Source organism: Exserohilum turcica, assembly GCF_000359705.1.
Source record: "Exserohilum turcica Et28A unplaced genomic scaffold SETTUscaffold_10, whole genome shotgun sequence".
Lineage (NCBI taxonomy): Eukaryota > Fungi > Ascomycota > Dothideomycetes > Pleosporales > Pleosporaceae > Exserohilum > Exserohilum turcicum.
Genome location: NW_007359915.1, coordinates 1,766,947 through 1,790,940, shown reverse-complemented (window position 1 = coordinate 1,790,940; position 23,994 = coordinate 1,766,947). Strand labels below are relative to the sequence as shown.

At 53.8% G+C, this 23,994-nt stretch overlaps 8 protein-coding genes across 8 annotated transcripts; 4 read left to right on the top strand and 4 right to left on the bottom strand.

Annotated features, from left to right (window-relative positions):
• Positions 1-2,514: 2,514 nt before the first annotated feature.
• Positions 2,515-2,770, top strand: SETTUDRAFT_158584 (uncharacterized protein; the record flags this gene model as incomplete). The annotated part of the gene is made up of 2 exons (XM_008023574.1): positions 2,515-2,547; positions 2,603-2,770. The coding sequence occupies 2 exons, from the start codon at positions 2,515-2,517 to the stop codon at positions 2,768-2,770; spliced, it is 201 nt and encodes a 66-aa protein (XP_008021765.1).
• Positions 2,771-4,027: 1,257 nt separating this feature from the next.
• Positions 4,028-5,674, bottom strand: SETTUDRAFT_166929 (uncharacterized protein). The gene is made up of 2 exons (XM_008023573.1): positions 5,510-5,674; positions 4,028-5,451 (listed from the first exon to the last, which is right to left on the bottom strand). Exons 1-2 carry the CDS (start codon positions 5,614-5,616, stop codon positions 4,053-4,055), a joined length of 1,506 nt encoding a protein of 501 aa, XP_008021764.1. The 5' UTR covers positions 5,617-5,674; the 3' UTR covers positions 4,028-4,052.
• Positions 5,675-7,183: 1,509 nt separating this feature from the next.
• SETTUDRAFT_166928 (uncharacterized protein) lies at positions 7,184-7,825 on the top strand. Its single transcript, XM_008023572.1, has 2 exons — positions 7,184-7,298; positions 7,384-7,825. Exons 1-2 carry the CDS (start codon positions 7,262-7,264, stop codon positions 7,587-7,589), a joined length of 243 nt encoding a protein of 80 aa, XP_008021763.1. The 5' UTR covers positions 7,184-7,261; the 3' UTR covers positions 7,590-7,825.
• Positions 7,826-9,037: 1,212 nt separating this feature from the next.
• Positions 9,038-12,236, bottom strand: SETTUDRAFT_101681 (uncharacterized protein; the record flags this gene model as incomplete). The annotated part of the gene is made up of 5 exons (XM_008023571.1): positions 9,038-9,121; positions 9,178-10,937; positions 11,080-11,292; positions 11,360-11,693; positions 11,853-12,236. The coding sequence occupies 5 exons, from the start codon at positions 12,234-12,236 to the stop codon at positions 9,038-9,040; spliced, it is 2,775 nt and encodes a 924-aa protein (XP_008021762.1).
• A 3,458-nt stretch (positions 12,237-15,694) lies between these two features.
• Positions 15,695-17,197, bottom strand: SETTUDRAFT_166927 (uncharacterized protein). The gene is made up of 2 exons (XM_008023570.1): positions 16,540-17,197; positions 15,695-16,028 (listed from the first exon to the last, which is right to left on the bottom strand). The coding sequence occupies exons 1-2, from the start codon at positions 17,037-17,039 to the stop codon at positions 16,022-16,024; spliced, it is 507 nt and encodes a 168-aa protein (XP_008021761.1). The 5' UTR covers positions 17,040-17,197; the 3' UTR covers positions 15,695-16,021.
• A 1,050-nt stretch (positions 17,198-18,247) lies between these two features.
• On the bottom strand, positions 18,248-19,460 carry SETTUDRAFT_166926 (uncharacterized protein). The gene is made up of 2 exons (XM_008023569.1): positions 18,645-19,460; positions 18,248-18,585 (listed from the first exon to the last, which is right to left on the bottom strand). Exons 1-2 carry the CDS (start codon positions 19,349-19,351, stop codon positions 18,579-18,581), a joined length of 714 nt encoding a protein of 237 aa, XP_008021760.1. The 5' UTR covers positions 19,352-19,460; the 3' UTR covers positions 18,248-18,578.
• Positions 19,461-20,050: 590 nt separating this feature from the next.
• Positions 20,051-20,955, top strand: SETTUDRAFT_145339 (uncharacterized protein; the record flags this gene model as incomplete). Its single annotated transcript, XM_008023568.1, has 2 exons — positions 20,051-20,313; positions 20,371-20,955. Exons 1-2 carry the CDS (start codon positions 20,236-20,238, stop codon positions 20,953-20,955), a joined length of 663 nt encoding a protein of 220 aa, XP_008021759.1. The 5' UTR covers positions 20,051-20,235.
• Positions 20,956-21,535: 580 nt separating this feature from the next.
• Positions 21,536-23,334, top strand: SETTUDRAFT_25208 (uncharacterized protein; the record flags this gene model as incomplete). The annotated part of the gene is made up of 7 exons (XM_008023056.1): positions 21,536-21,675; positions 21,725-21,806; positions 21,853-21,895; positions 21,946-22,139; positions 22,211-22,374; positions 22,426-22,520; positions 22,589-23,334. The coding sequence occupies 7 exons, from the start codon at positions 21,536-21,538 to the stop codon at positions 23,332-23,334; spliced, it is 1,464 nt and encodes a 487-aa protein (XP_008021247.1).
• Between the last annotated feature and the right edge of the window lie 660 nt (positions 23,335-23,994).

Sequence of the window (23,994 nt, the reverse complement as noted above, 5' to 3'; positions counted from 1 at the left end):
AATATCAAAGAAAGCGCGTGGTGGGGGTAGTCAAGAAAAGGCCCAGCCAGGTCAACGGCACTGTGGAATCTGTGGGAGAGTGGGCCATAACGCCCGTACGTGCCAAAAAGATGTAGAAGAAGATTCTATGTTAGATGCAAGTGAGTCGTACGAAGCATCTATAGCTAGTGTAGAGTAATTCAAGTTTTCATATGTGATGTTCGCGATGCCAAGAAAAAGTGGCACACTCGGTGGGGTGGCACTCTCGGTGGTGGAATACGTTATAACTTATATTATCTATACTAATATTAACTAAAGCCTTATAAAAGTCTATAAAAGTATTTTAAATTAATATATTAAAGAAACTATGAGTATTATATAGTATAACGATCTTAAATAAAGCTTTGAATAATAAGCTAAGTTAAGTAGTATCTAAAAGTATATATATAGTAATACTTTGAATTAAAATATCAGAGAAACTATTAATGTTATATAGTATAACTATTTGAAATAAAGCTTCAAAAAGTAAGCTTAATAAAGTAGTATGAAGACTTAAAAATATATATTCACTAAAAAAACTTGGATTTAAAAAAAGTATAAAATATAAATAAAAGCTTATAAATATATTGAAAAAGTATTTCGAAAATATAAAATATAGTAATAAATAATAAGTACTAAGTTATAGTACTAGTAATATGTACTAGTAAGCTTTAACTAAGCTTTATATAATATATAACTAAACTTTCTTAAATACTTTAGTAATATCAGCTTTTTTTATACTATAATTAGCTTAAAACTTTATAAAGGTTTTAGTAAGCGCGTTAGCGCTTTAAATAGCTAAGAAGTTTCCTAGTGCTGCGCTAATTATTAGCGCTTGTCGCTAGGAGCGTCTGATTAATAAGATAAGATGTGGTGTGGTAGACGGGTATGCTTAGTCAGAGGCGTGTGTAGTCGTAGTCGAAGAGAGCCGTTGACATGGACTAGCTAGCATGGCGGAGAAGGCGTGACGTGACTGTGGTGGTTGCACGGGTCAAAGGCCATGTGCAGACCAAGCCCAGTTGAGCTGGCCAGTCGGTACAAGAAAGGCCAGTCCATGTAACCATAGCCAGCAGCCCGCCTGTCCCGACTCGCAGCCGCTTTTCGAAATCAAAGGTCATCTCGTCGGCGTGCGTGGCGCGGCCCTAGGCCCAAGCGGGGAATGGGGGAAAACATGCACATGCGAGATTCAAGCACAAGTTCGGTTTGCGATGCGATGCGAGAGGAGAGGTTCAGTCACCGTTCAGCCCCGCACGCGCCAACATGATGGCATCCAAGACTTGTGCCCGTCGCCTGTTGCTGCAGGTGTGCAAGGGGGGGGGATATCGATGCCCTTGTGCTTGTGCTTGTCTGGTCGTCTGAACAAGGCCTAGTGATGATGAGTGTCGCACATGGTTCCCGCGCACTATGACAGCATGGCATCATAGCGGAGCCCGGCCACTCTCGCCCTCACCCTCACCCTCACACCCATACACAAGGACATGGACATGGACATGCCAAACGTGGTTCGACATGGGAGATGCATGCTGTTCCGCATCTGCCCATGGATATGCACGTCCATGTGCATGTGGCGTCAGCAAGTCGCGACTCGCGCAGCGCCTCGAGTCTGGAAGCGCCTTGGTCTCGGTCTTTGCCAGATTGCAGCACACGTCACGTTGACTCGTTGGTGGGCGCTGCATTGGTGATGCGGCAGCGCTGTGCCGGATAAGAAGGTTTCGATGCGTGCTTGAGGTTGCAGTCGTCGTGGTGCGATCAGCGAGGCAACGCGTGGCTCTCGCATGTATTGGCAAGTCCCGTCGCATCACCTTCTCTTTGCTTGCCGGGCCATGTGCACATACAGTATGGCCGTTGGTGTCGGTGTTGACTTTTTTTTTTCCTTTCCTTTTTTCCTCGATCCCCCCTTGTTCCCTTTCAGACGCTCCAGTCACTGCACGCGCCGCCGATCACTTGCCCGATTGGGAAGGGCGAGTGACGTCGTTGCTGTTTAAGGTTGTGGCGCATCGCCCCACTTTGGAACGGGGCAGGCAGGCGCAAGCAGGGATAGGCCGGCCTTGCGTCACCGCATCGAGCGCTTCCGTTCTCTTTGCTGTCCATCTTTACCGCTTGTGTGCGTGCTGTGAGGGCGCGGCTGAGGCACGGAGGGCGCAGAAAAACCTGCCTGGTTGTTTTTTTTTACCCGCCGACGCTGGGCGTTTGCAGTCTCGCACGTTCAAGTCACCTGCACCTCTGCTATCATGGACACAGCGGAAACGGAAAGCGAACTGTTGCTGCACGCCAGGCACGGACGCAGTGACGTAGCCTTTGTGCATGGCCAGAGCAGGCGGGCCTTGTTTGCTCCATTCATATAAGGCCCTTTCTTCGACACGCCCATTCACTTGACACTCGACACCTCTCCTCTGAACGAACCTACAAAAAACAACCTCCTCGTCCCGCCCCTACCACCAACACCTACACCTACACCAACCACACCCCTCTGACCAGCGCGTCCACACCGCCACCATGGGCGCCGTCGTATCGTGCATCAAGTCCATCGTAGGTGCTACCCGTTGCTCGCGCCCTCAAAACTACGCACTAACACCATGTCTAGTTCCGGACCATCGGAAACTGCATCATGGCCATTGTCAACGCCATTGCTGCAGGCCTCAAGGCAATCATCAACGCCATTGTCTCGCTGTTTGGTATCATCATCAGCTGCCTGACGTGCGGCCGTGGCGGCGGCGGCAGAAGGCGCACGACGCATACGAGTAGAGTCTAGCAGGACCCGTACCACAAGCATGAGAAAGCGACCATAGCGGCGTGAAGCAACTCTTTTCTTCAACGTGTCAGCATGGCGCATGACGCGGTACGGGTACTTGCAGACTTTTCCTTGGTTGTTCTTGTCTTATATTGCGCCGTTGAGAGAGACAGAAAGAGAGAGCGAGTGGTTATACCCATGGAGAGGAGGAGGAGGATGGAAAGACGAGTGGTAATGATCATGGCATGGCATGGAAAGCGAGCGAGCGAACGACCTCTTTTTTTCTTTTTTTCCAAGATTGTTTTACATAGTTTTGATTGTACGGGTCTGTCAGGGAAGATGGGATGCGAGGGGACAAGAGTCAAGGACCGGCACCCATTCTTGATTACGACCTGAGCATAGTTTGATACCCCCCAGCTTTGAATGAATGGACCTTGCGTTGATCATTTACTCGTGTGTGCATAACCTGTGGTTACTCGTTGACTTTGAGATTGCATGTGAGCAAGATGGATAATAAAAAAAAACGATGACTCAGTTTACACGATACAAGTAGACGGTGATTCTATCCAAGATCTGATCCAGTCGTTGGCTCGTCGCGCTACAACCCCACCCCACAACTAACTTGATAGACTCCACCTGCATGCACGACATGATGATGATGATCTTGCGCGGCTCGTCTCTATAATACTCTTAACCATAACCATAATAATAACAATCGTAATAACAATCATAATAATAATCATAATAACATATACATCAACACTAATATAATAACAAGTCCTCATATTGATAACTGCACCCCCATTAAGCCCTGCGTAAGCGCTAGACCCTTTTCTTTCCTTCTTTCCTTCTTTCTTTCCTTCCTGTGCATTCCTTTTTGTTTGCCTTTTCTTTGCCTTTTTCCTTGCAATCTATCTGCTACAAAGCCAACATTCTCAACGAGTCATGTGCACGACTCGGCTTGGCTGGTTTCAAACGAGACTAGGGAAGAGAGAGAGGGGTTGTGTTGATTAGGGAAAGGATGGATGATGAAGGAAAAGAGGGAAAAAAAAGGATGTATAATGAATAAATCAAGAGTCCAAGTCAAGTCGACTTGAATCTCTCAATAGGATACGAGTCTAAGAGCACGAACTGGCACTTCACTCTGCGCATTGTATTATGCAATCACTCAATCACAATCACAATCACTCAATCAGCACACACAATGCCTTGATAATTGGGTATCAAAAATATCCTCTGCAAATGCAATACACTCCCCTCCTACTCTACATGTCCCTATGTATCCCCATGTTGGAGTGTTTGGTTATAATTCCCTATATGATCCATCCACTGCCTTTCTGTTTACACCCGTGTACTGCTGCTGCTGTTGTTGCTGTGGTTTTTGTTGTTCAACGCCCGGCGTAAAGGCTCGGTAGGGCTGCTGTGCTGGGACCTGTGGTGGCGGCGACGTCCGCTGTGGTGCAGTGTCTGCTGCAGGTGTGTAGGAGCGTTGGCCCGGGTATGCTGGTGCGGGCGTTGGGGCTGGCGTTGGGCGGCCTGGCACAAGGGATGGAGGTGGTGATGCGGGTGATGCTGGCAACGGTGGTTTCTCCATTGGCGCTGGGTCGTGTGTGTGGTATGAAGGGGCTATGCTTGCGTTGTAGCCATATGGATTCGACGCTGGTGGAGCCTGGTAGTCATAGCTTGGCGCATCGTGGTACTCTTGCCGGCCATAGGTATCTTGCAGGTTCTGATATGGTGCTGGCTGACTGTATGATGTTTGTGGCTGGCCGTAGGTTGTTGGTGGGTGGTCGTAGGCGGCTGGTGGCTGGTTGTAGGCTGCTGGTATATCATTGTATTCGCTCAGGTGGTCGCGCGAGTTGTATGCTGTATTTGGACCTGGTGACTGTCGACCATACGGCTGTTGCTGGTATGGGTGCTGCTGCTGCTGCTGAGCGTATCCAGCACCTGCACCATATACTGGAGATATCTTCTGCGCAGGCGAGCCTTGGCGATATCGGTCTTGCTGACCGTATGGCTGACCGTACTGGCCCTGGTTGTTGTAAGGCGCAGAGTCGCCTCCATAAGAATTGTTTTGTTGGTAGCCATAGTCATCTCGCTGCGACACTGGGGACCTGCCCGGACCAGGAGACCGCCGTGCCCCCGGTACTGCTGCCGCGGCTACGCCCCCAATGGATCCACTTGTCACGCTGCCGTTGTGATCCAGCCTGTCCAACTCGACATCTCCCTTCTTCTCTGGCATGGGCTGTTCCTCGACTTGTACATGTACATCCCGGCCCTCTTTCCAGGTTGGCATGGCAGGAAGGGCGTCTTCATTGACCACAGCCTTGGACGAGTCAAAGGTGGCGAATTGCGGTCTTTCTTGCGCTGGCTGGGCTGGTTGCGCGGGCGCGAAAGTGGGCATGGGATTGGACCGGTATTGCTGGTTGACTGGTCTCGGGTCCAATGGAGGCGGAGGTGGCGCAGCGGCATGTGCTTGGGCATAGGGATTTGCAGGAGGAACTGCGTACGACTGAGGATAGGGGGCGGGCGGCTCGCTCTTGATGCGCTTGTGAGATCGCCCGCCGCCACTACAGCAGCAGGTGCAGCATCGAAAGCAACAGCAGGCGCATTCAGCGCCGCAACATATGCATCGGGCGATGCAGGTGATGACGGAGAAGAGAATCAGACCGGCGATGATGATTGCAACAATGACGGGCCATCTGGAGCATGTCAGCTTGGGGCAGACGCACGGGGGCAGGGCGGGCAGGGTATACGCACTTGCAGTAGGATTTGGCCATGCAGTTGTCCCATGATGAGAGCGTCTGCTTTGCCTCATCAAAAGGATTCTGGCGCGCGAACAGCGAGCGCGCAAGTAACAGCGGCATGGCGATGCCAGTGGGCGACGGCCAGGAACAAGATGGGTCGAGGCAGGCTGTTCCGACCAGCGGGGGGGGGGGGGAGGGAAAGGAGAGGGTGAATTGCGATGCGACGCCGGCGACGAGACTAGGCTGAAGAGAGCAGCATATGATGATCGACTCTGGAGAGGTCGCGTCACATGGCTCCTAGGAGCTGTCGCATCAGATCAGGGAAGAAAGCATGAAAGCGAGCCGTCGACGGGCGCTCTCCTTGAATGGAGCTTGTTGCTCGAGGCGAAACGTCGCTGAAGCTCGGAAGGGGCGGCAAATGGCCGAGCACCCTTGCGACGCGTCTCGGTGGCTTAGAAGGCGCTTGCTGGACATGGCGCCCCCAATAGGGCCACCCGTTCCCCGCGCCGTGCTGCGGGCGGAAATTCAGATTCATCCACATGGGCCAGCCGGTGCCAGAGAGGCCGACGCGCGGAGAGGCGACGAGGACAATGGCTGGTGTCGTGGTGCGGTGCGGTGCAGTGCATTGCATTACACTTTTGCCAATGCTGACAGACAGCACCAGCAACGGCAACAGTGCCATCAGCAGCGGGGAGCCTTGGCGCAGAAGGCGTGCGATGGGAACCATGATCAGCCTTCAGACGTGCTTCGCGGCGCTCAATACTGCCCCGGAATAGCCTGCCATTGTCGTGTCGGATAAGATGGCAGGACTCCATGCTGCGTGGCAGTGCACAGTAAGTCTAAGTGCTGCACACTATTGAAAGGCAGGTTGGCCATATGTGCAGGCCGTGTGCACAGCAGAGCACACCCAAATCAACCGAATCATGGCGTCCAATACTCTCCCCCTTGTACCTGCGCCGGGGGATGTTATTTGGGGCACCAGGCGAACACTAATAATATCGAGTCGCTGGCCGACGCCTCTCGACACAATGGGCTTTTCACAGGCACAGGCAAGCCGCATCCGCGCCACAAATGCCCACTCCGTATTGAGCCAATAGACTCTCACACACACAGCAAACCGCGCCACCAACACAAAAGTCCCCCCTTCTCTGCGCATCAAATGTCAATCAAAAACTCCCCGACGGCGTCTCAGACGCGGGTCTCAGAGAAGCCGCCGCCCCAAACACCAACACCTGTCACCAACTTGACACGGGGGAGGGCACAGGCCGAAGAAGTAGGTAAAAAGAACAAAGTCTCAAAATACCTCATACACTCACCCTCTTCAGCCACGTGCCAGGCCATGCCTTGGAGCCCCAGGCCTGCAGCTCTACTGCTGTTGCTGCTACTACTACTACTACTACTACTACTACTACTACTACTACTACTACTACGACGACGACGACTACGACTACGACTACTAGGTGTACATGGACTACCCCGCGCTAACCCCAAATAGCCCGCCCAACCACTTGCAGTAATGGGGCAATAGTACCTCGAAGCTGCCCCGCCATCTACACAGGCGTACCAGGTACTTCCCCATCTCAGGCTCTCACACCTACGTCACCGATCACGCCCGCGCGCTTTTCCCGCCTACATAACCCGCCCGCCATGGCCTCTGCATCCAACATTCCCTCCTCTGCAACCTCTGAGAACAACTCTTGCACGCTATAAAACAGATACCCCGCCTACACACCAAGCACAAGTCCGACCAAAAGACATCTTGAAAATGCCTGTCCACCCAGCTGAAGAGACCGCCTCTGGCAGTATGTGTTTGCCTCTCTCTCTCTCTCTCTCTCGCTTCCTGGCAAGTCTACGACAAACGGAAGAACTAACGCGATGACGTACCAGACATCACCGACCAGGTAGCCAAGGAGTCGTCCGACTCGACGGCGTCGACGCACCAGCACCACGACACCGACACGCACGCCACGTCGGGCGGCAGCCTACATGCCCAGGCACACAAGGCCAACCCAGGCCCCGTGGTGGCGGACAACCTGCCTACGCCTGCGAGCAAGGAGGAGCTGAAGAAGAGGGCCGAGGAGTTGAACCAGTAGATACACTCTACATACGGGTAGTAGAAAGTAGCATGAATGGAAAACACCTATACACGACTGTACACATGTGCCTGTTTTCCTTGTTGCATGTGTGAAAGCAAGTGGGATGGTCGCTACATCATGATACTACACCACACGACACCATAGCATACCATTCACCAAGCAAAAGAAGCAACTAGAGGAGCAGAATATTGCATTCCTTGATCCACTTCTCTCATATCCGCTATAAATAATCCCATACATAACAACAACCACAAAACACGAATAAAAGAACAAAAAAAAGACAACGACAACAGCGGCGACCAAATAAACTAGACGCAGATTTCCCATAAGGGCAAAAAAAAATACTACTCGACTGACCTGACACAAGGAAAGAGATAATAACGACCATGTCTTCTCTCTCTACTGCAAACAAACAAAGCCAAAAAAAAACCAAAAAAATAAAATAGAAAAATACACACAAATTGCCTCCCATGCCGTAGCTAAAATGACAACAACAACAACGACGACGACGACCATGACCGAACCAAAACAAAACAAAACAGGAAAAGTAGACTGAAGAGTCAACAAGGTAACCGCCCAATGATGTGTGTGTGTGTATGTGTATGTGTCGTTGTTTCGTCGGGTAGTTTTTTTTCTTCTTCTTCTTCTTCTTCTCTCTCTCTCTCTCTCTCTTTCCTGCCTTTCTTTTCCTAGGCTAAAGAGTGTAAGTATATATATATATATAAAGGATATGGGTATGGGTATGCGTGCGAGTGCAACAGGTAAGCCTGCAAAAGTCGTTGTACTGTATGGGAGAATGATGCTGGCAAAAAAGCATACACGCATGCACGCATGCTTGCTCTCTCATGCCACACATGGGGCCTAAGAAACAAACAAACACGCCCAATGGCATGCCATGGCATACAATGTCATGGGCTATGCCCCAATCGTGTACAAAACGCCAGTGCACACAAAAGGTACTTGGTGCAATTAAAGCCAGCTAACAAGATTTGACAGTAATGGTAGTAGTAGATGATGAGGATGAGCATGCTGATAACGATGGGGCTTCGTCATATCAACACAAACAGAGACATTGTCGTTACACAAATGCAGCCCCCCTACGGTCGGGGAATAAATGGGTATATATGGCAGGGGGGGGGGTTTTGGGCGTGGATGAATAAAAACAACAACAAGGCGGGTTCGGGCTGTGCGTCGTATCGCGGTCGACAACAAGGCAGTCGCGTGGTGATCAGACATGCCCACGTGGGCATCTTGGTGCTTGTCGCTGCCGCTGCACACGCCTGGTGGTCCTACGACAGGGCTAGAGGCATCGAGGGAAAGGATAGTCGTCCAGCTGTGGTCCATGACTTAGCTCATCTGATGCCAACGTGGAAAAGAAGATGAAGGGGCCGGGCCCGAAGAGGTACGTGTGGGTTGGGTTGGGTAGGTGGGTAAAAGGAGAAGCACTAACGCTCTCGGAACCATCGCGCTATCCTGCCCTTTTCATTGGCACCTTGGGCTTCGAGATGGGCGCTGCGCTCCCAGAGGTCCTAATGCGCGTCAGCAGCTTGAAACCCACGTGGCCTAGCCCGTGTCCACTACTTACCTCATCGTCCTTGTTAATCTTAACGTCGAGAATCAGCGCCCGAATCTCCTCGCACTTTGGCCAACTGGGATAAGGCGTGCCCTGTGCGCGTTGGACGCCCACAATCACCTCGCCCATAATCTCAAACTTGCGCCAGTTGATGCGCTCCTTGCCAACAACGCCACCCGGTAGTGGCTCCCGACTATCGCGCTTGCCAGCGGCGCTCTCGAAAACGCTAACGCCTGGGTGTGGCGCCAAGGCCGAATCAGTCTTCTTCTTATCGCCAATAAACGTCGAATTGCCTTCCGAGGCTGATACGAGATCGCGGCGGTGCAGGGGTATGTAAGGAATCCGCTCCCCTGAACTGTTCTCCCAGGCCAGGCGGTATGCGGCGTGTGATTTGGTTTGGCTCATCAAAATGTCCAGTTTCCAAAAGTCTTGCGTCGTGGCTTGAGGGACCAGGTCCTTGGTTGCGTGTAACCGGATGACCGCCGTGCCTTTGATGCCCGCCATGACGGCGCCCAGCATGTTGTAGTTGTTCAACTTGCGAAGCTGCCGCGCAACCTTCATCCACTTCTCCATCATGAGCGCCCTGTGCTTGGGCTTGTCACGCAGGAGAATGTAGTTGGTGACGAGATAGGCGACGTGGTTGAAATGCTCCGTCATGCGCGTCACGTTTTCGAGATTTTTGCACCGCTTCTTCTCGTCGCTGTTGAGGCTGACATGACGGACAAGATCGCGCGGTCGGACCGACGAGAACATGATCCAGTCAATCCGTGTCAGCTCCTTGGCAATGGCTTCCTCGGATTCGCTCATGAGCTGGTGCCAATGCGTCTTGGACAGAGGTTTGACTGGGTTTGGCTCCAGTTGTCGGGCAAGGCGCTCATTGTTTTCGACCTGTGTGAGCAGCGTCGTCGACGAGCCCATGGAGCCGTTGGTAGAGGGTGCGCCGCCAGTGAGACTGCTGCGGGCAATCGAGTTTCGCGCAGAGTCCTCCATGGACATGTGGCCCAGGGCTCTTGAAAACTCGTCTTCGTCGGAATCCTCGTCGAGCACGTTGTGGTGGAAGGTGGGCACATTCTCGTTCTGGGTGCGTTGGCGGTCGCTGCAGGCCCAGTCGGTGTCGTCGTCTTCGGTGACCATTTCCAGATCGCGGATGATTTCGGTTGCAGCGACAGAAAACTCACGATTCGAGGCCAGCGACGTGGCAACCCTTCGGACCAAGCGGCGCGTGGTGGGGTAGGCAAAGTCGCCGGGGTAGTAGGCGACCCAGCGTTGCAGAATGGCGAGATAGCGGAGCTGTGCGATGATGCGAATCATGGGCGGGTCCTTGTCCTTGTTCAAGGCCTCGAAGCGCTTGATAATGGCCTCGAGGAGCTGGCCCGGTGTGGCGAACCTCCGGTACAGGGCCAGGAAGACGGAGACAAACTTGGTGTCATTTTTCGACATTGGCTGGGCGAGGAGGCGGTCGACGAGCTGCTCAAAGGTGTATCCATTTTCGTCCGAGGGCTTCACTGACATGATGCTTTGCCCGGCATCCGAGTCCTGATCATCGGAATCCTGCGAGTCGTAGCCGGGCGACTCGTCGGCGTTGAAAAAGGTTTTGTTGACGTCGCTGGGCTTATAACGGTGGCCCTTGGCCTCGCTAGGCCTGCGTTGAAATCTCAGGGAGATTTCCGAACTAGCACGCTCGTGTTTGCGGCCCCAGAGGTCCTTTTGGGTTATGGACTGAACTGCAGAAGAGTTGGCCCGACGCCGAGCCATGGAGGCTTGTGAGCGAGCTGAGGCATGTCAATGACTTGCATCCTTGTGCGCGGGTACAGGAGAGCAGGCCAGGGGAGCGACGCGCAAGACCACGTCACTGGGGGGGGGGGGCTGGGCTGGGCAGAGAGAGGAGAAAAAAAAAGAAATGAGTTAACTTACGTCGCATGGCCGCTATCGCAGCTCGGGTGATGACCGACAGGCATGCTCGGTGCGCCTCCGGCGAGGATTCGGACGTCTGAAACACGCTCACGTCGCCAATGAAGGACTTTGCTTTCTGCTCCACCACGGACGGATCGACCTCGCCATGGGCGGGGTGTTGATCGCATTTGCAGGCGACGAGTATAAAGGGCAGTTGTGCCATGTGGAACGTGTCTAGGGGCATGGTTAGCATGGCGCAACAGCGGCGGCGGCCTCGTGGCTGGTTCAAGCGGGCACTAACTAAGCAAGTCTGGGACACTAGCCAGGCTGTCCTTGTTGGTGACATCGTAGAGCGTGACGGCGGCATGCATGCGCGGTGTTGCAAAGTCGTGGACTGTTTCGGGCCATTTGATGATGCTGCGCTCGCCGACATGGACGTCGGTAAAGGACATTTCGAGGAAGCGGACTAGATATGTGTTGCCGTCAATGTTCATTCTGCGCGAGCAATTGCCCGTCGAGGCCGTGTCTGGCAGGCCGAGGGCGCGTCGTGTAAAGGTAGATTTGCCCGAACCCCGCACGCCAATGACGGCAATGTTCAGGTCTTGCATGGCCGACGCCGAATCGCTATTGGTAGACTACACGGGCAAAACGTCAGCCTGTCTTGTTCTTCTTGTTCTTGTTCTTCTTCTACTAGTACTACTACTTGTACTTTGTTTGTTTGTTTGTCGTGGCCGTGGTCTTGGCCTTGGGGCCGGGGTCGGGGTCTGGGGGGGGGGGGCAATGGCAAGACTCACACCCGTGGACTGGGCCGAGATGCTGTCGCGCGCGTGGTGGCGATCCTTGACGTGCGTGGGCGACAGCGGGCCCTCGGTGTCTGAAGACGACTCGGGGCTGCTGGGAGCGTCTTCCTCGTGGGCTACAGGCATGGGCTGGGGAAAGTGGTATCGCTGGAAAAAGGCATCGTCGGCGATCTCCTCGCCTTCGTTGTCGTCGTCTGTGCGGGCGACGTGAGCGGGCGCGTCGCTGTCGTTCTTGGGCACGCTGGGAGCCGAGTAGGCGCGCGTCTTGATGCCCGGCCGCTGGCGCTGGGCTGGCACGGCGGCACTGCTCTCTCTGCGCGGCGGGGGCATTTTGGCGGACGGGGCATGGGGCGCCCTTCCTCCTCCGGTGGCAGGCATGGCGGGCGCTGCTGCCTCTGCTGCGAGCAGATGGGGGCGGTGCTCAGTCGAAGAGGCGGGCGGGCCCAGACAGCGACCTGTACGACGTGGTGACGGGCGTGACGACAGGCCCCAGGCACAGTTGGGACATTGGAGGCGGGTGTGCCGAGCGCAGGACGGGGGAGGGGGAGGGGGTGGTGGGTGCAGCGGCGGGTTTTTGGACGAGGGGGGGTGGTAGGTGTTGGGTGGGTAGGTAGGTAGGTGAGAGTGAGTGAGTGAGTGAGTGAGTGAGTGAGTGAGTGAGTGAGTGAATGAGTGAGTGAGTGGGGGGGGGGAGGCAGCGGGACGGTTCGTGTATGAGTTGCGGGCGCGGGCGCGGGCGACGGTAGTAGTAGTGGTGGTAGTGGTAGTGGTAGCGGTAGCAGTAGCGGTAGCGGTAGCAGTAGCAGCAGCAGCAGTAGCGGGTATAGCGGTGGTCGCGGTGGTAGTGATGGGCGTAGTGATGGTCGTGCGCGCGCGTGTGTGTGTATGTGTATGTGATATGTTGGTGCATGCAGCGGGGAGAAGTCGCTGGGCTGGCCTCGGGCAGGGTCTACAGTAGCACGCCGCACGCCAGCCATTCACACGAGGCGCGCACCGAGGGCTTAGCTTCCGCGCCCCGGCAAGGCCATGCTCTCCACAAGACGACGCCCACGCCCACGCCCGCGCCCACAACGCCCGCGCCCGCGCTCCCCAAGGCGTGCGGTGGGCTTTGTCGGCGCGCGGTGGACATGACAATGTATGTGATGCCATCCGCAGCCATGCATAATCGCAGCGACAGGGTGACAGGCACAGCAGCGTGTCGCCGGCCCCTGCGGCCCGCACAGCTCCCTGCCCTGCCCCAAACCATGGGCAGCAGCAGCTCGCAGCGACTCGCACCGCGGCAGTCGACACGCGCCAATGGCAGCGCCCGACGCCTCCCGGTCCCGCCTTCCGATTGGCCCGCGGAAGCGCAGCTTTGTCGGCCAAATACTAGCAGCAGTTGTCGCGCGAACAAGCTTCGGCATGGGGCGAGGATACCTACTGTACATGTCCACGCCTCCCTCCATCCACACACACACATGTCCATGTGAGCGTACTGATGCTGTGCAGCCACTGGGCTAGCCCGCAACAGCTTCCGCATCCGCCCCTCGCGTCGCGTCGTGTCGTGTCGTGTCGCGCCGGCGCTGATGGCCGGCCCATGGGTGGCTAGCCAGCTATCCTACATCTTTGTCCACACACACACACACTATACAATACCTCGTCTGTCTGCCCTCCCCCGCAGGCGGGGTGGGAACAGCACCATCAGCACCATCAGCACCATCAGCACCATCCGCGCGGCTCCCGTTGGGCCACAGGCCGCCTGCAGCATGTCTATATCACGCCGCGCATATAGCCCGTCGACGGGGCAGGAATAGGGGACATGTTCTGAACATGTGCATCAGCATCAGCATCAGCATCAGCATCAGCATCAGCATCAGCATCAGCATGCTCGGGGAAGCCCTCCCCCCCTCCCCACCCACTGCACTGATGTGCAGCAATATTTCCGAACGATCGGCCGACCGCGACCCCGACGAGTCGTCGGCGACATGGACTAACCCGCCCTGGCTGTGACCTGCCTGGAACAGCTTTCTCTGCAGTCGCCTCACCTTCACTTGCCCATCACCAGCCCGCCGGTGCCTGTGTCGGCGACCAAATCCGCCTGCCCGCTTACCTGCCTGCTCTCGCCAGAGGCTCCTCTGCCACGGCCACGCCAACTCTATCCCCCCCTTGCTCCTGCTCCCGTGCCTGTTCCTATTCTTGTGCTGCATCGTGCTCCTCCATCGTGCACTCGCCATCGTGTGCTCAAAGTATGCCAAGCCTGCGCCTGCCAAGTCTTCCAGTCCCGCGTGCCGGGTGTCTTTGCACGGAGCAACCGCCACGCCACGCTCATGCTCATGCTCATGCTCATGCTCTCTCTTCCTAGCACATACCACGACCTAGGCTGCTCGTCCTCGTATCTTTGCCCACTCCAACCCATCGGAAACACAGGTCCCTCTGCGGTGCTACTGCTACCCTCGCCTCCGACTCTACCCCAACCCACTACCTAGCGTGGGGGTTGCAACCATGCCACGCAGCCCTTGGAGCTGCCTGCTAATCACCAACAAACTTTGGAGTCACCAACCTCGCCTCCCCCTCCAGCCATGCATCCATCCTATCCACTCGGCCCTCCCACCACAACCGTCGTCGACGCCTGCGTTTCACGTCATGCTAGCATCGTCGACTCGGCACCGCCGCCACATAGCATCGGCTGCTACGAGACTCGATTGAGATTCACAAATTCGGATGCAGCCTCTTGAGCCTAGTATGCATGCTCCTTCACCCGTTTCGCACGTCCGGTTTAATATCACATTGCTATTCCTAGACCACCCGACGCACGCAAACAAGACACACTGAGGGGTAATGTTATACTGATCGTCAAAGGTCTTGCTCTTTTCTTGGCTGCAGCTTTCCATCCACCCCCTGCTCTCATTGGCAGAAAACTTCCCGACCCCATCTGAACCTGAACATCGGTCTTGTTCAGATTGAATGTTTCACACCTCCAGGGATGGCAGTATACCACACATTATACACTCCCGTCTCGTGACCGATACTATCCAATCCATTCAGTGTCCACGTGCACATTGGAAACCATGTCCTGCATATTGGGAAAAGGTTTACGCGCAACCAGGTCTATGGAATCGGTAGCCATGGCGTATCACATCATGGATAACCGTTGCAGATCTCGGCCAAATTTCAGTCAGCCATTGCACGTCAACGTCACGCCGTTGCATACATACCTGGTCTTATTGGTGCTGACAAGCGTAGCGAACCTGACCTTTGTAATACCATCTCCCCATGCCGCTGCACACTCCCTAGTAGTCGAGTCTAGGTGCAGCCGACAAATGGGATTTCTTGCCCTAGGTCACATTCGCCACTAAAATGACGGCCTCCTACACACACGGTACCACTATCAAATACAACATGACGTCCAGGGTGGATGCACTCGAGAGACAAAGCACTCATACTCAAACACATTAGAGTAAGCAGCGCCTAGTATCCGGATTCTGGGGATGCGGAAGACTCCACAATCCCTTGAGGCAACCAATGTCTCGCTATGGCTGCTAGTCCGGTTGATGTCTCAGTAAAGCATGATACGACCCTGCGTTACTGGCGATACATGAGGGTTGCATTAGACTCTGGGGCTCTTGTTGCATCAGTACCACATGCAACAACACCACAGCCCCACGCAACGGCATATGAATGCAGGGTCTACACCTATGAACCTCTTCTACTACCCACATGGAGTTGCCGCACCATGCAGACTCTGTCAATCCTGCATTGCGCGTGACATGGGAAAAGACGACAGCATCACTTTGACAACTCTAGTGGTATCAGCACAAAACCCGCGCACAAGAGGCCCGGGCATCCAAAACACTCAACGTCCATCCACATGTCAGACGAAACAACCATTCATATCATTCATTATAGAAAATGCTGGTTTCGTCTCCCGCAACATGCCAAACCGAATATATATATATATATATATATAAATCCCACTTCCCCCACAAGCACAAGTAACGAAGAAAAACAGCCCTGGGTAAAACTCCTAAAACGCTCAAGATGGTTTGCCACGTCTGCACCTCCTCCTCGACAATATCGCCTCCTCGATTGTTGGAAAGCTGCGTGTGAGCCCAAAGCCAAGTCGTAGGTAGCATCATGTGTCGTTAGGGAGAGGAAGGGGCGGGCTCGGAAAGCGATGACGCCGATCAAGCACTATTATTCACTGTTAAGTAAGGTTACTAATGCAGGCCAGATGGCTGGCAGAAAGAAAAAGAGACATGTAAAAGGTATCGTAAAACAACATGATGAAATCGGAAAAAGGAAGTCGACCGATCAGGACAAAAGACTGCACGAGCGAGGGCCGAGGGGGAACACAATCTTCTTTTTTTTTCCTTTGCGCGTCTCGAAACCAAGTTTTGAGGAATGAAGAGCAAAAAGGTGTTATTGGCTGTGAAACAAATGCCAATTAGCCATTTTCTTCACCAAGCTTTTTGTTGTTGTGTTGTGTTATGTTTTTTTGTTTTGCTTCTCTCGTCTTGGTTTGGCGGGAACAAGGTGTGGAGAGAAGAAGAGAAGCGTTCGGGGCTTTCGCTCGTGCAGTCCATAGTCCATGCGCAGGAGTAAACGAGAGGAGAGAAGCAGAAGAGAAAGAGAAGAAGCTCCGGTGTAAGCGAAACGGGGGGGCAAAAAGAGGAGAGAGAGAGAGAGGGAAGAGGAAACTTACTACAAACTTAGGGTCAAGTCGCCGCGAATACTCGCTTTGAGCTCGATTTCAATCTCGAGGTTGGCTTCGAGCGTCAGCTTCAGGCCGTCCTGGTCCTTGAGCTCGCTGCCGCCCTTTTGCGGCTCCATCTGGTAGGGCTGGTTGGGATTGGTGCCGCGCATGGGGATTTCGCCTCGCATTGCGCGGGCGTAGGTGACGGGGCCGTCCATGGATGTGCTGTCGGGCCCGATGCGCTCGAACATGCCCATCTTCTGGAGGTCGCCGTTTGCATCCGCCTCCTCGAGCACCTCGAGCGGCGTCGTGTGCATGTACTTTCCATCCTTCTTGTCCTGCTCGAGCCGCTGGCGGCGGGCACGGCGCGACGACGACCGCGACCGTGCCGATTGCAGGCCGGCTTCACGGCGGTCTTGCTTCTTCTTGTTGATGGCCTTTTGCTGTTGCATCGTCGACCGCTCGTGCGGCTCAGAGTCGGACGCATCGCTTTGGTTCTTGTCCGCCATGTCGTCGGGCTCCCTTGCTATCATGCAAAGGCCTCAGCTAGGTGAGGGGGTAGGTGTAGGGGTGTCGAGGTATACGGGTCAAAGTAGACACGAGGAAGACGAGATACCACACAGAGCAAGGGTTGGAGGGGATCGAATGGGTACCTCAGACAGTCGAGGAGAGGGGGAGGAGAGAGGGGGGGGGAAAGGCTTCAGGCGGTTGTCAAACCGTAGAAGCAGAAACTTGGAGTTGGTAAAGTGGAGAGTGATGGCAACCAGCACCGCACACCAACGCACGGCAGCAGCATCAGCAGCAGCAGCAGCAGCAGCAACAGCAAGCTACACCCACACCCACAGCCGCCGCCCCGAAAACAAGATTACACAGCGTATACAGTAGGCCGTGTCGGTACACAGCGCAATGCCCGGCTTGCATCCTTGTCGGCAAGAGTGGTTGCATCGTTTCAGCCCGCAACGGCTGACGTCAATGCCGGATGGAGACAAGCGCCCGTCTCCACATGGCTGCGCATAACTTGCAACTTTGCATCATGGCCCGCCACACGCCCAGACAGGATACGCGTGTGTGCCGTCTTGCTTCTTGGTCGTCGGCCAGACCTGCTGACGACGCCCATTGCCATTCCCGTATCGTCTACGTGTAAACGTACTTTAGGCGAGCGAGGCGATCGGAGAGCCAGGGGGGAGCGGGTTTGCGAGGGGGAAGCGGAACGGCCATGCTTCGGCCGTCCTAGTACACCAATACCCTCAACCTAAACATACAAATGCTTCCAACCTTTTTTCTTACATTACATACACTCCCACTCCGCCGCACATGACAGGCTAAGCGTATTCCCCACCCCCCTCCCACCCGCGCGCCTGCGATGCACAAGTTAAGCTGGTTTGGGGCAAATGCTACATCACCATCCTAGTCATGTACATAGAAGATGCCTTATAGTTCATCTTGCCCCCATGCATGATGAACCTCTTCTCTTCCCCGCCCCCTTGACTATTCGCATAATGTAATATAGCCTGTTCTATCCCTCCTACCTCGCCCGGGATGTCTAACACCCCCGCTCCCACATTTCCGGCATGATGACGCCATGATGCAGTTTTTCTTTATCTTTTTCCCTTCTTTTTTTTCTAATGTTGGTTGTTGCTTTTCTTGGCCCTGCCGCTATTTTCGAGGAATGTGTACTTGGTACTAGTAGAGACATGTCACGTGAGGCGCTGAGCATGCGAAGACAGACAGACAGACAGACAGACAGACAGAGAGAGAAAAGGTAAACGCACGTTAACGCCTACTGTAGGTGTAGATACACGACAAAGAACAAATTTGACATGCAAACAAAGCAAAACAGATTCTTTTTTTTCCAGTAATGAGGAAAACAGAGGATATACAATTCATGCAGCTAGCGTGTAGTACTAGTACTCGTATACAAGGCGAATAGGTACAATTACACTGTGTGCGAAAAACTCCAGGTCAAAACGCCCTTTGAAATGTCCAATTACAATAGCCAATACATAACGTCTGTGTGTGTGTGAGAGAGAGAGCTCATAAATAGCGATTTAGTTGCTAGTGATTGTTAGTGCTTGGGTCGATAAAGAAGCGCCGCATTGCATGGTCCGACTTACAGCAATCCGAGAGTAAGGTCACCGTGAATCTTGGCCTTGAGCTGGATCTCAATGTCGAGGTTGAGTTCCAATCGCAGCCTCAGCTGCTCTCCGCCGTCCTTGCCGCCCTCGTCTTCACCACCACCGCCGCCAGTCAGGCCCCCGAGAGCCTTGCCGGCCGTGTTGCCCACTTGGCCCACGGCCTTGCCAGCAGTGTCTTGGACCATGTCGCCCGCGCCGCCGACGAGGTCTCCTCCAGGAACGTTTTCAGATATGTCGCCAAGCGGGCCGCCGCCCTTTCCGCCCTTCTTCTGGCGCTGGCGGTTGCGGCGGCCTCCAGACTGCGAGACGTCGGATCGCGCATCAGAGTCAGCGCCAGAGTCTGCGCCTCGTCGGCCACGGCCACGCGACTGGCGGCGTCTCGATTGCGACTTTGATTTCTCTGGCTGGGGCTCGTCCGAGTCATAGTCGGCGTCGCCGCCGTTGGTCTGCTTCTTGGATCCTGCGTCCTCTTGCTCAGCGTTCCCTTCGCCATCGCTATCAGGGGCAGGAGTGGCGTCAGGAGTGGGCTGCTGTTGAGGTTTCTTTCCGCCCAGCTTCTTCGGCGTTTTCCTTTCGGTTTTCTTACTCGATGATTCCGCACTGCCCTTTCCGCCCACAGAGGCGTTGGCATCAGCCTGTCCCTCTCCGGACATGGATTGCTTGCTCTCCTCGACTGTGTCCGCCATGGTGTGCTAGAATTGATTTCTTCAGAGAAGGGGGGGGGAGGCGCACTTGCTAAGTGTCGTGTATCCGCAAGAAAAGTGTCACGGGCTGCGTGTCCGCTGGGAAGATGACAGGCCGTCTGAAATGCAGGGCCACGGAGCAACTCGTTGATAATAAGGAATGCGAGCATCCGAACGGTAACCGGTTTGCAGCCCCCAGGTACTTGCTGGGCCTGCTACACACGACCCACCGGGTATGCAGTCTGACGCACCATGTGGCGCCCGCCCTCATCCCATCGCCAGGCCAGTTCGAGTCTGCCCAAAAACCGGGTGCCATCCCTGCGGGCGCTGGCCGCGCTGACAGCCGCCACGGACATGATGGTGCTGGGCCTAGAATGCCACGGCCAAGCTGTCCAGTCCAATGCGTTCCAACTTTTTCCCCACCAGCCTCCATGCCCCGCCATTGGAGCCTGTGTCGCACCTCTTGGGCCTGCTGTCAATATGATCAAGCAATGCGTAAGTCCAAGGCGATCAGCGGCAATCCGTCCAGGATCGCATTTTCCAAGACACCCAGCCTTCCCCCTGGCCCGGCCAGACGAGGCTTCACCCCTTCCCCCTCCCCCCTTGGCCAGGGCGGCGGCGTCGCACATTGCCGCACCGTCTTCTCGTCTGAACAGAGTCGTACAACGTAAAGTAGAGCGCAGCATGCAAATCAAACAAATGAGTCGTGTCACGGGCCCGAGTGTCGTGCTAGCGAGACCGAGGGCGCGGCGCGCTCCCGGCCCGACCAGCGACCGTACACCGCAGAACTGGAATCGGCGATCATATCACATCTCCCATCTATAGAACCAGCACCTTTGAGCGACTGCGAAGCCCAGCCTCATAGCCCGACCGTCAATTCCACCGCAATGGCAACCGCAGAAGCTACCGACGAGGCCACCAAGCAGCGCATCATCAAGCACATGAACGCAGCCCATCACGACTCTGTACGCGTCGTCATAGTGCGGATATACGCTCCGTTCAGTTTCTAATATCCACCGCAGATACGCCGATACGTCGAGGCATATGCTGCCAGGTCCATGTTCCAGAGTCGCAACGCGCGCATGGTCGATTTGGACCTGGACAAGATGGTTTTTAGCTGTGGTGGACAGCAGGCCGTCATCGGGCTGGATCCGCCAATGAAGACGTTGCGTGAAGCTCGTGAGCGCTTGGTCAAGATGGACCAGGATGCTCTGCAGACTTTGGGCCGGAGCGACATATCCGTTACAAAGTTTATTCCTCCATATACTCGTCCCGCCCACCTGTGGAACTTTACCCAGTGCCTCCTGTCTTTCCTCCTGCTGCCACGTCCTGCAAACTGGCAGCCGGGTTCACCCCTCTACGACCATGCCCTCTACCTGGTCCCATGGCTGGCAAACTTTGCAGCTCGCATGGGCTGGCTTATCTTCATGATCATGCTGCCCATCCACTCCATTGAGGCTGTCATTATGGTGCGGAAGCTCGCACGACATGGCTGCACCTTTTTGGATGCCGTGTGGTGGAAATGGGTGGGTACGTGCTTTGTAGAGGGCATCACTTCATTCTGGAGACTGGATGCATTGATTGAGGAGAAGCAGAAGGAAAAGTGAGCGTGGATTCTTCGCCCGCTCGGGCTTGCTCAAAGGCCACGGATTCCCAGCCAGTACTGGAATGTGGAACATGTTATGAATTCAGCAACAACGCCGATTTAGAAGGATATAAATATAATGGATTGTCAATGTGGCATGCTTTGAAACTTCGCACTGTGTAACGCAGATAACTGAGGCTGAGAACTGAAGCCAAGTCTGCAGATGGACAGCTGAGGAAAATACGCTATGCAGAACGCCGTGCAGAACGCCGTAGCAAATACTCCGGACATTGTCCCAAAAGTAGTGCTATGAAGCATCGCGGCGGCAGCTAAGTTAATTTGGGGGCGAGCATGGCTTTCATTCGTTAAGATATCCCCGACTTGGTTTAGCAGGCTGGTCTTCTAGGAACAACGCACACGGTGATTGGATGTGCTCTTGGGGATTATTGAAGTGATTCAATGCGCCTCGGAATCCTTATCATCGGCTTTTCGAGTCAAACTGTGTGCAAATTATAAAGCTCATGCCCGTGTGGCATTCCAGGCTGGGTGTACATATCTCCTTTCCACCATTACCGGTGTGGTATGAGAAACACGCTAGGAACATGGCAAACTCCTATTTGCGCTATCATTTGTCCAGGCCGTATCCTTTCCAATGGTTCACACCCGTAGCCCTGATTAGCCTCGCCATATTTGCGACCATCTTTTCTCTTCTCAACTTTGCGGCCAATGGCTATGTCCTAGCGTGGGTAATATGTGAGGTACAGCCTTCAACACTGCTGATTCTGCAATAGAGTTCACTACACAGATAACCCCAATGCAACGCTCACCAGCGAGAAATTCCTCACGCAGTGGCCTTTGAACTTTATGGGCAAGGTCTGTTGGACCGTCAATACACTGTCATAAAAGTTGACTAGAGTAGGTTTCTGGGTCCTGCGAAGCCCGGGATATCCTCGTCGGCACAAGTAAGGAGCCTCTTTTCAAGTTCAAGCTCGTGACTAACGTGGAATGATAGAGTTCTTCACCAACAAACTTAGCCTGCCTTACCGTCTTGATAGTGTGGTGCGCTCAGAAGCAGCGTCAAATGGTCATGCAGATGGCGTAGTACCTTCGCTCAGCTACCTCAAAAATACTCTGGAAGACTGCTCAGTATACAATATGCAGATTGAACTTCTGGCTGAGGACCGGACTGCTGCTCAATTTGGATATGTGCAATGGGGCCCTAAGATATCGGCTAGTACTTCAAGAATAATCTAGTATCGGCACTGACTTAGTCAAAGGCTTCAGCCAGTTGCTTTGTGCTAACATCATCTGGACGAATGATGCTCAATCTGAGTACCGAGTACGACTTGATTCCTCCTACCATTGAGAATGGACAGCAGACAACCTTCTTGCAACGAGATGCAAAGAATCGGGCAAGTCTCTGGTGGGGAGAGTCACTCCTGTTTGCGACCCGTTACTACATCTTGCCGACTTTGCGCTAACCTCTGTGTAGCTCCATGTACTGGATTACTTTGGCAGATGCAATGCAGCAGCAGCGGGGCACGGGATCCATTGAAAACGGAGCTTTGATTCGTAAAGGGTCCATCAGTATGTATCTCTCTTGAATGGTTGATGTGAGGTATGTAGTTCCAACTAACCCGTCTGGTCCACCTTAGATCTCTCCCCCCGACTTGACGTCGACTTTTCTACCATGAACTTCTTCGACGTGCGCTACCATTTCATCGAGCAGACCGATGGATCGAACGTCAGAATATACGTCAACGAACAAGACGACACTCTGCAAAAGATCACGGATGGATACGATACACGCTCAGTCAAACTCAACATCTGGAATGACGTCGATCGGTACGGGAAATCCTTCTACTCGACAGTGTTAGCCGACTTGGGGCAGCAAAATAGCCCCAACATTCTCAGTCCTAGCAGTAAAGACGTCCTAGGAGAGTACACGGCCAGCTTGGATAACTTCCCCATTGGTTCTAATGCTGTCCTGGGCCCGGCCACATCCAGCTACAATGGAATGTCGATCCAGGCCAACGCTGGGTCCCTTGAGATTACGCCGTCAACCATACATTCCCAATATCTCTGCCAGATCCCTGAGCGGAAACCGTGGCCGCACTTGATCGTCGCTATCATACTTGCTGATCTTGTCTTCTTGAGGGTAGTGTGGACTCTGATGAATCTTCTGGCCACTTGGTGGGTCGTGAAGCATGATCAACATGCCATGTTTTGTCCAGGCGAATTCCATAGATACCGCGGTCCGGTGGACGAAGAGGCTGAGATAATACAATTTCAGAGTGCAGGCGTGGAGACAAAGGGCATGAATGGGGTCGAAGTTAGAGGTGATAATGAGGGGTACACGCCAGTACAAGGTGGACATGGAAGATCAGCCATTCTAAGCTGACATGGGCAACACACACACACAACTTCGAGTTTTCTGGAAACCGCTAGGAAAGCACGCTATCTAGGAGAACCGACCACGAGGAATCGACTAACAGCACTTTTAACACCTGCAGCTAAGGCGCTAGCGCGCAGTAGGGAGAAGAAGGAGGCCTTCCTTCGTTTTCTCACGCCTGTGAGAATTTTCTCACAGAGCTTGGGCTCTAATGCCAAGACTAGAGGGGCCAATAGGAACGCAGGAGCTTATTGAAGCTCAAATTCAACAAGAAACACAGACATATCAAAACAATAAAAATAACAAAAAAAGACTAGCCTCAAAGGACCTTAGAGGCACAAGCAAACGACTAATGGATAATAATCCAGAAATCGAGATGGCTGAGGAGGCCTCTACGCCGTGCCCTAACAGGCAACCAGAAGAACCGCCTAGGCCTACCCATACTAGGACAAGAAGCAATTTTTCTCCATTTATTGAGCAGTGCCAAGATACCCTACAGTAGGGAAAACACCAAAGGCAACCTCTATTGAGGAAGCCTTAGAGATTGCTAGAAACCTAGTAATCCAAGCAGCTAATCTAGCTGAGAACAACCCTACTAGGCAAACTAGTTTACTAGACCTTGTAGAAGTCTTTAGAGACTTTACAGAGAACGGCAGAGTAAACAAAAAA

Excerpts from the sequence above, each read along its gene's own strand:
- SETTUDRAFT_166929 (XM_008023573.1), bottom strand. The coding sequence starts at position 5,616 with ATGCCGCTGTTACTTGCGCGCTCGCTGTTCGCGCGCCAGAATCCTTTT. Across the intron at positions 5,452-5,509 it reads ATGGCCAAATCCTACTGCAA|ATGGCCCGTCATTGTTGCAA; the intron begins GTGCGTATACCC and ends GACATGCTCCAG.
- SETTUDRAFT_166928 (XM_008023572.1), top strand. The coding sequence starts at position 7,262 with ATGCCTGTCCACCCAGCTGAAGAGACCGCCTCTGGCA. Across the intron at positions 7,299-7,383 it reads TGAAGAGACCGCCTCTGGCA|ACATCACCGACCAGGTAGCC; the intron begins GTATGTGTTTGC and ends ATGACGTACCAG.
- SETTUDRAFT_166927 (XM_008023570.1), bottom strand. The coding sequence starts at position 17,039 with ATGGCGGACAAGAACCAAAGCGATGCGTCCGACTCTGAGCCGCACGAG.
- SETTUDRAFT_166926 (XM_008023569.1), bottom strand. The coding sequence starts at position 19,351 with ATGGCGGACACAGTCGAGGAGAGCAAGCAATCCATGTCCGGAGAGGGA.